This window comes from Poecilia latipinna, unplaced genomic scaffold (assembly GCF_001443285.1).
Source record: "Poecilia latipinna isolate Pla-1442-1.1 unplaced genomic scaffold, P_latipinna-1.0 Scaffold246, whole genome shotgun sequence".
NCBI lineage: Eukaryota > Metazoa > Chordata > Actinopteri > Cyprinodontiformes > Poeciliidae > Poecilia > Poecilia latipinna.
In genome coordinates this window covers 374,640-384,052 of record NW_015112862.1, presented here as the reverse complement: position 1 = coordinate 384,052, position 9,413 = coordinate 374,640, and the positions used below count along the sequence as shown (strand labels likewise).

Here is a 9,413-nt window from a genome sequence, read left to right as displayed (position 1 = left end):
GAGTAACCAAGAGGGAACTCTGCTCAAGTGGAAGAAGAATCTGGGGACAGGTCATAGTCATGCACGCTACAAATCTGGCCAATAGGAAAATAGCAATGAAGAAGCAAACTTTGAAAGAAAGCAGGAAGAACTTCAGTTTAAAGTAGGAGAACGGTGAGGATGAAGATGCTCCGGTCAGATAACAAGAATCAAACTTTATAGCAAGGGAAGGAAAATAAAATTAAGGAATAATAGTAATGCAAAGATAAATGGTGAGTCACCTTCAATAAAGACAAAAATGTAAAACCCAATAAATTAATGAAAAAAAAAAAAAAAAAAAAACTCTAAATGAGCAAAACCAACAGATGATAACTAGACGAGCCACATTAGATAGTCATTTAAAGGGGCAGTATTTCCAGGTACATAGTGCCATTTTGTAGCACATTCACATTCAAGTAGCTATATTAACTGCAGATGTTATAAAAATGTTGTATGTATCACACATGACATAAGAAATTTTATTTCCTAATTTAACACCTTGAAGTTTGGCTTCTGTCTCTTTAAAAACTCCTGCTCTTTCTGAAACTCTGCCCTCAGGAAGTCATCACAACACAGCTCCTCTATTAACCATTTAACAGCTTTTTTTTTTTTTTTAACCAGCGCTGTACTGAGAAGTAGCTCGTATAATGAGCTCAGCAGATGTCCAGTTCCACCAGGTGCTTGCTAATTGCTGCTGGCTAGTCTGAAGGAGCTGAGTGGGGAGGTCATGGGGAAGGGCTGCTCTGTGAAGCTCAGAAGCTTGGAAACTGCAGCTGCACCTAGAAAAGAGAGAGGATGCGCCTTCGGTTCATTCAGCCATTTTGCACAGCTGAACTGCTCCCACAGGAAGCTGAAGGATTTCTCAAACATACATGAAAGAATCATTTACTGATGAGGGAATAAATAGCATTATGACATGATGCAAAGCTAAAAATAAAATGTGCTAAAAAATGTTAGTTTTCCAAAATGTGTCAATCAGAAAACATACTACAAATAGAGCAATAAGTATGAAGATTTAAACATTTAAGAACCAGTAAGATCAAGTTCACCATGACTACAAGTGATGGGGCTCAAAATACAATGAGCGTGACTTATAGGGATCTTTTCCAATGCAACACTTTGGCTGTGTAACTTTGATGAACTCACCTGAACCGTGAGCCAACCTATACTTTTTGTCCTTTTAAAAACATACACAAAAACGATTTATATAAATCTCTACAAAGAAAGGAGTACCATCATTACTTTTAACTTAAAAGCATTTTGATGGCTTAATGCATAAGCAATAAAGATAACAATCTATGCTTCCGCCAAAATATTAGAAAGAAATGTATTCATAGGCATGTTGACTGCCAGCTCAGATCTCCCACTCTTTTGTGTACCTCCAGAATAAAACACAGCCTAAGAAGTGATTTAACCAAAATCTACGCATTTGCATCAGAAGACATTAGAATGCACGCTACGTTAGTCCTGCCTGACAGACTGCTCAACAATGACCAACCTTGCTGCCAGCATGACTAATAAGCCTGAGGACTTGATATCCATCTGATATGAATACAGAGCTGAACAACCCCCCACCCCCCCCCAAAAAAAACTCCAGACTTAAATGTCAAATACTTGACATACTTTACCAACATATAACTGTTCCCCCTCAAAGCATCACAAATGCACCACAGTCAGTGAAATCCTGACCGGGTTTGGAAATGAGCTCTGGTAATGATTCCGCGCCGGCCAGAGGCAAGGTCTAACCCCCCCTGATCATTATAAATTATAATTATGTGCAAAACAGTTGCTAATTCTGGTCTTTACAGAGGAGCATCTGCATGTGTACAGTACTGCGGCTCAGATAAATATTCACTCACCTTTGACCTTTTCCTCACATTTCAAATTACAATTGCAAACTTTGAAGTATTTTATTGGGGATTTTATGACCGATGCAAAGTAAAAATGATACATGGCGGATAAAGAAGGCTGGTTCTGTTCTGAAGATGATGGTGCAAAGAAGGATTCTTCATAAAAATCAAGAAAAATACAGACAAAACAGAGGTTTAATTTCAATCGCTGTAACACAAACCGTTACAGTTCTTGTCCACAGCCATTATTAGCATCCACAACAACTGTTTGAAGAAAACTGTATATTATGTATTACAAATAGAGGGTTATGGTTCGATCTAAAATATTGATAATAACGATAAGTCGGTATCAGATCAATGCCAGTGTGGTGAGATCGATGCTTTAGTTTCAGGTTCTTCATGGAAATGTTTTTCTATTATTTTGTAGTTTCTCAACTCTACCTCAGAAAAAGATTTTTGGTTCAATTTGTACTTTTTTTGCCTGTTGTTTTGTTAAAAAGAAGCAAAACAACTTGTTTTGTTTCCATTTGTCATGTAAAAATATGTCACTAAAGTATTTTGTTGGCACCTATAAACTGTCCAAATTCTGTGTCCCGAGTTTTAACAAAATTATTCAAAGAAGTCAGAAGTTTAATGGTACATCAAACTTGAATAACTAAAAATATCGGTAGAAGTATCGGCGATACTTGCCCTGTATTTGCTTGGTGTCAGATCGAAACAATAAATATGCAGTACCGCACACCTCCAATAACAACAACGTTCAATTTTCCTCTGGGATTAATAAAGTATTATTGAATTGAAACGAGTTGTATAGCCAAATCTTTTGGAGTATGCCTCGACCAGCTTAGTTTATTTAAATGAAGCTCTAGTGATTATTTTAGAAATTGATTATTCTGATTAATCAGATGTGAAAAAAAAAATTGGGCACATTCTACACTTAAGCCTTTATTATTCAATATTAAAAACATATAAAAAGATGAAAATAATTAAATTCCACTTTTAAATTAGAAAATAAAAATGTTATTGAATAAGATGCAATAAAAAAATCATTCCTTTAGTGTACGGTTTTTTTAATTTTTTATCTTAAATCCAAAATGCATATGTTTTTTGCACCGTTTTGGCTTAATTAGTGCTCTGAGTATGTTGTTTTAATCATCAAATGTTTTTTTTTTGTCTTTATACTCCAGTTAATGATTAATCAAATGCTAAATTAGTTGACAATTATTTCAATAATTGATAAATCATGATTAATCCGATTAATCGTTTCAGTCATAATATAAAGCAAAACTTTATGTGACTGTGTAATAAAAGCTTATCACCTGATGGTACGAGTTACATCACATTAGCTGCATATTCCGACTTGTCCTCTGCGTTTCTGACCCGTAGCAGTGAAGCGTAATTAGCTTCTGTCATCAGAGAACCAGCATTACTTCCCGACGATTCCAGCTGACTGGCCTCCATTTGTCAAAGCTCTCTTAGAAGCCTGTATGGAACAATCAAATCCAGCCAAGATAAAAGACGGAGCTTACTAATTTTGCTGTCTAGTATATAAATAATGCTGCAAGCCAGTCCCCACCGTCCAGAGCAACATCTGCATGTGCTCCCCCCCTTCTACCCCACACTGTTCTGGATGGAAGACTTTCATGTTGCCATCCAGGGACTCAGGCGTTTTCTAAATGGGCCAATCATGTCTTGTTTTCTTTGATGTCAAAATTGACACTTTTCTCTATAATTACGGTTTGTTCAAGTCGTAATTATCTGTAGTGTACTTTATAATCTACTGGTTGTATTTTGCACAGCTTAGTGGGCTAAAATGCACCATGGGAAGTGGAATTACATCAATTTACATGTCCCCACAAGGAAAGCCTTTATGACTAAAAGAAAATAAAAAATAACTCAATTTCCCTCTGCCGAACATACTGTCATATGGTAATAAACTTTGATAGAAAGCAAAAAAAAAAAAATCTCTGAAGCATTTATTTAGAGAATAAAGCAAAAGGAGAATCCGAGCGGCTGTGGAAATAAACATAAGATGCAATTTGCTTTCCAGACATTTCTAAGTGGAGGCCATATGGAATAATTCATTTCTGTATTCCACCATGAAAATAGGAAGTGCGAGTAATCCTCGGGGAGATTTAAACCAAGTGCAAAGGGAGGGCAGTAATCTTCTAATCCTCTGTAATGTTGTAATGGTCTCTCCAAGCTTATCTACCCTAAACTAACTTTCCCCGAGGAATACTTCCACAGATACAAATGGACCAGAAAGAGCGATGAGACCATTGCTTCCCTGTGTAATTCACTCATCTGCAGCGGCTTCTTGGGAAAAAAAAAGAAAAAAGAATACTCTAAAATCTCAGTAAAATAAAACGTAAAATCATTCGAAATAATAATAATAATAATAATAATAATAATAATAATAATAATATTAAAAAAAAACATTGAAAAGAATAAAAACATCCACTTTCAAAATGTACAAAATGCTTTAAAAAAATAAATATTTGTAGTTTTGTATCTGAAATTGCAGGTTTAATCCAACAGGAACACGTAACGCTGTACGTTACGTGTTCCTGTACAGTTTTTAAGGAAACCGTAGCAGACGCAGCGCTGGGGGCTCCCTACTGGTTTCTCCCAGCTTCAGCCGGAGCTGACGCAGGAGCTGAGTGGACGGGCCGCAGGAACTCGGAGGTGAACACGGCCTCGGCGTACTCCTCCACCACGTCCTGGAACTCCTTCGCCACGTCCGCAAGCGCCTCCGACAGCAGCTCCTCCGCCACGCTGCAGCAATGGAAACAAGCAGGAACGTCAGACCAAGCAGGCAGGGCAGCGAGGAACCAGTCGAATACATGTCAATAACGCTGTTAGTAATAATAATCGTTTATTGCAAAAGCGATGAAGGACGTCTATTCCTTCTGGAAGTGTTAGCAACCCTTTGGATATCTCAGAGTTAAGGTAAAGATCTACATCTTAAAGGGAAGCAGACGCAGACAAACTATGCACACAGAGATTGCTAAGAGCAGAAGAGGACAGTGGTTGGATTTTTAGATTTTTGATGTAGTAGATAAGACAGGAGGATAAGATCAACCTCATATTAAATATCGGCCAATTACCAATCTTCCAAAATTAAGGAAAGGGCAACCCTAATTTAATTGTCTAAGATGTTATAACACTCCGTCTATTTTCTCCTCCATTCTTTCAAATGTAAACAAAGATGGAGTGGCAAGAGATTTTAGCAGATGTAGGATTTCTCTTTTGTCTTTGGTGAAAGACCATGAGCCATTACTCCCACTAGTGCTAGACTCCTGCTTTTGTTTTGGTTTACCCAGAATGCCCTGCACTATTGTCGGCTTCCTGCTTTTGGAGAGGTCTTGCATTGGAACCGCGCCAGATTTCACTTCAATCGAACTGAGACCTGGGTTTTTAGGCGAACCAGAGTTTAACTGCACATTCACTCTTCGCCACACAACCTGACTTCCTAGACAAACGAACTAGATTCGATTAAAGAGGACCAAACAGGGGTGGTGTGAACGCATCCTAATCCTCGGAGAACCCAAAGTCTCAGAGTTTGCATGTTGTTTCAACTGTGATCCAGTCACAGTCGAGTTCAACAAGCTCAACTTTATGCTGAGAATGCAGACGCAGCTTTTGCTCCATCTGCATTACTATTGACTACATAGTTTGTTTGTTTTTCTTTTTTTTTGTTTTTTGCTCATGTTAAGAACAAAGTACACCAACTTGGCAAAATATATGACGCAATTTCACACTTATAAAATGTACTTTCATTGGGTCTAGAAGACGACTCCCGCAGGCCAGAGTTAGAACATTATCTGGGTCAACACACATATAAACATCACAGCAGAGACGGGTGAGACTGCACTCTAGAAGTCCAAAACACCCCACCAAATCTTTAACATGTCAGAGAATCCAAACAGTAAAGTCAGAGTAATTGTGCGGTGGTGAAGATTTAAAGGCTAAAAAGAAGAACTCGTGAGAAATGAGAGAAAAGACTGAACTGTTATGGATTGGACTCGCCGTGATGAGGCATCAGAGTTAATGCGCTTTGAGCCGTGCTAAACAACTCCCTGCGCTTTTACATATTTACCGCACCACTAATCGAGTTGGCCGATATTAATGTAATTTGGACCTCAAAATGAGGAAGTTCGTCTAAACACTGAGTTATTATCCGCCCCGGGTTTAGCCAAGTGTTGGAAGCGGGGCTTAAAATAGCTCCCAGGATGTATGTTTTCTCTGTTCTGGCAGTGCTTAAGATTCTATGTAGCAATCAGTCTGTCAGCAGACAGATTAAATGAAATCCTCCAGGTGGTGTGGCTGCACACCAGCACACTGCTGCTCATTACTATCTCATCACTCAGGAAAAGGATGCTGCTGCAATGTGTCAGGGTTGAGGGAGGGGGTGTAGAACAAAAGTGTGCCTGGTATCACTCTTCAAAAAAAAAAAAACTCAAAATAATTGGATATCCTAACAAAACATTCTTTTTCTAGCTAGTTAGTTCACTGATGATTGTGCCTCTGCTGTTTTCATCATGGCTGTGTGGTTCCTCAAACTGAACCACTTTTTAATGTTTTGTATTTTTGGATATTATTCTTTTTTCCGCCATCATTTGGGCTTGTAAAGGAAAACCTTGCATGGCTTGTAAACCAGGCGACCTGGGAGTGCGTCTCGTGAGAAGCGGACTAAACACATTTATTTTTGTTGTTGTTTTTGTCTTTTATCGGAAACTTCTTTATATGACACTGGATTATTTAGGGCCACAAGCCTGATCCTGTGCGTCTGTGGGTGAGTGGTTTAGGAACAGGAAGTGTGCAGTGTTAACTGAAGTGTGTTTGCATGTTAAATTTTACTGTTTTTATTGGATTGCTTTTGTTGTCCACTCATTTATCTCACCTTCTCCTTTGACTTCCAAGTTTAGTGAAGTATAGGAGTAGTGCTGGCTACTCATATTTATCCATTAATACATTTTCTATGAATGGAGTGACGTGACTTTTGTCGAACTTGCTGGCAACAGCAGAATGGGACATGAGCTTCAAACAGGAGGCTGAAGCATACCCCAATCTATCCTACAATAGCACACAAATATGGTATTGCAGAAACGGCATCAAACTTGTGGATTTAGATGGTCTATGAAGACGAGAGAGTCTCTGCCAACCTGTCAGAAAAAAGTCAGCACTTTTGTTTACCTGTCGGCAGCGGCCCAGGTGTTGAAGCTGTCAATGGCCCCTTCAGACCCAGCACCGAGGTAGGCGTTGTAGTCTTCCTTATACTGGCGGATGTTCTTCAGCGTGCTGCCTGGCACCGAGAGAACGGTCCTGCTTCTCTCTGCCCTGTCATTGGGCAAAATTTTGTTTGTGGGTAGGTGTTGGTCCTGGGTTTGGACCTCCGTTGGGCTGCTCTCAAACAGGAAACTGTGACGGGGAGCAGAAGAAGAGGTCCATGAAGTTAGTTGTACCATAACTTATACTAGTGTAGAAATTTTCAAACACCCATTTACAGACTAAGGGTGTTTTCACACAAGCCCTGTTTGGTCCACTTCAATCAAACTCTAGTTTGTTTGCCCAGAAAGTCTGGTTTGCTTAGGGAGGTGTGAAAGAGTAATTGAACTCTGGTGCAGTCCACGTAAAAGCCTAAATCTTGGTTCGGTTGACGTGAAATCTGATGCCGTTTCAATGCAAATGTGATTTAAAGCAGGCCAAAGACCGCTCCAAAAGCAGGAAGCGATGTGTAGCACAGGGTATTCTGGATAAATACAATCGAAACCAATGTGCGTGTCTATCGAGAAATGGCTCCTGGTCTTCTACCAAAGACAAAATAAAAATCCTACAACCGGTAAAATCTGACACCACTCCATATTTGTTTACATTTTGTGAAGAAGAAGTTGCGCTCAGTGTCTTCCTCAAATGTTTTTATGTTGTTTTCTCAAGTTGTTCTTGGTGCAGCACCACTACAGGCGAGCAGAAAAACAGGTTTTTCAAAGGGTTTTTTTTTTTTTGGTTTTATTTTTTTTTTTGACACAGTGCAATGTGAAAACGAACAGCAACAGCTAGAAACGTAACAAATGTTGCAACTTTGGTTCCCAATAGAACCGAGTCTACCAGACTAAGAGGTGTGGAAACACCCTAAAATTCTTCCTTTGCCTCGTGGAAAATTGAGGATGATTATGATTATTTTTAGGAAACATATTGCGTGCAGGCCAACTCTCTCGTCTGAGCCTTGTTATGGATGAGGATGGCCTCAGCTGGGCATCTCTGAGTCCTGGCCTTATAATCCTCTCAGTTCAGACGAATCAACCTGCCTCTCGTAACATCCCTCGCTGAGCTATATTTAGTGTTGCAGCAGCTCTCAAGCAAACGACTTCTTTCTATTGTGCTCCCCGGACCTCGGCTAAACTTGCCTCAGTATTGACCGGAGGGGCCGCGAGCAACACAACAGCCATAAATATGAAAGCGGTGGCACAGTCAACTTTGTTTCCTCTCCCAAGCTGGTTGATCTCCAGTCTGACAGGCATCAGAGGACCAACGGCACAGCCCACCGCCGGCTCACGTATTATTCATAAGGTTCAAAGAGGCACCCAGGCTTTTTCTGACATGGTGGCAAATAAACAAGACTGACCAGCGTTTTTACATTTTGGTCTGACTGCAAAAGCAAAAAGGACATTGTGAGCTGAAGGTGAAAGTAAAGAGAGGAATGACAGAAAGTTACAGGAATATGATAAACTTCGCCTGGCCACTGCCTTGATAAGCAATTTCATTCAATTTTCATCTCCCGTCGGTGCTCCGTCTGGGCTTTCTACCACTGAGCTTGACGTTTCTGGTAGAATTTCAGCAGGGCCAATCAGCACACACACTCTTAGAAATGGCTGTAAATTTACGGCGGAATTCCAGCAGTAACATACTGTTATTCCAAAATACGGTAGGATATTGTCAATTTGATGTCTTCTTCTGCTGTCACAATCAAGACTGATGACAGGCAGTAAACTACCGTAAAATAATTGTACAATACAGTTTTGTTCCCAGGAAAGACATTTTACTTTAAAGACAATATTAAACGGAAAGAAAAAAATACTTTCCATAATAAATCTTTTAGGGAATGAATCGAAATCTACAGAGCATAATCAAAAATGTTAGAATACCAGTGCTGGTGTTGTTTGTTAAAAATACAATGTTAATTAAACACTTGTTTAGTCAAATTTAAAGATGGGTTTGTCAATTTCCCTAAAGAGATGGTGTTTGATAAAGAGTTGCTCCCACAATCACAACGTATCTGTAACGTCACGTGTTTGCCCGGGAGACAGCAGTGTGGCATCTTGTCTGGAGCTTATCATAACAAGGTAAGTTCCCCAAAGCTATTAAAACATATGTTCTATCTTTAATGTATTTATGTAATGTAATGGTGATGTATTGTCTGAATGTTTGTAACTCCTTGGCAGACATTATACCACAATGTATGCTGCGTTTATACTGTTATTTATTCTGTATCTCAATAAAGATCTATTAAAAAAACAAACAAAAAAAAACAAGGTAAGTTCCACG

At 39.3% G+C, this 9,413-nt stretch overlaps 1 protein-coding gene and 1 long non-coding RNA gene across 4 annotated transcripts in view; one reads left to right on the top strand and one right to left on the bottom strand.

The window, feature by feature from the left end:
• Nucleotides 1-4,372: 4,372 nt before the first annotated feature.
• kiaa0753 (KIAA0753 ortholog) overlaps nucleotides 4,373-9,413 on the bottom strand; it is a 34,309-nt gene continuing 29,268 nt past the window's right edge. For all 3 annotated transcript variants that reach the window (XM_015032604.1, XM_015032605.1, XM_015032606.1), the window contains exons 17-18: nucleotides 7,065-7,289; nucleotides 4,373-4,643 (exon numbers count right to left, since the gene is read on the bottom strand). In XM_015032604.1, coding sequence (XP_014888090.1) covers nucleotides 4,484-4,643; nucleotides 7,065-7,289 — 385 coding nt within the window. In that variant the 3' untranslated portion in view covers nucleotides 4,373-4,483. The remainder of the gene's footprint in view (nucleotides 4,644-7,064; nucleotides 7,290-9,413) is intronic.
• LOC106947536 (uncharacterized) overlaps nucleotides 9,332-9,413 on the top strand; it is a 3,418-nt gene continuing 3,336 nt past the window's right edge. The window contains exon 1 of the long non-coding RNA XR_001425005.1: nucleotides 9,332-9,401. This is a non-coding gene — a long non-coding RNA (uncharacterized LOC106947536). The remainder of the gene's footprint in view (nucleotides 9,402-9,413) is intronic.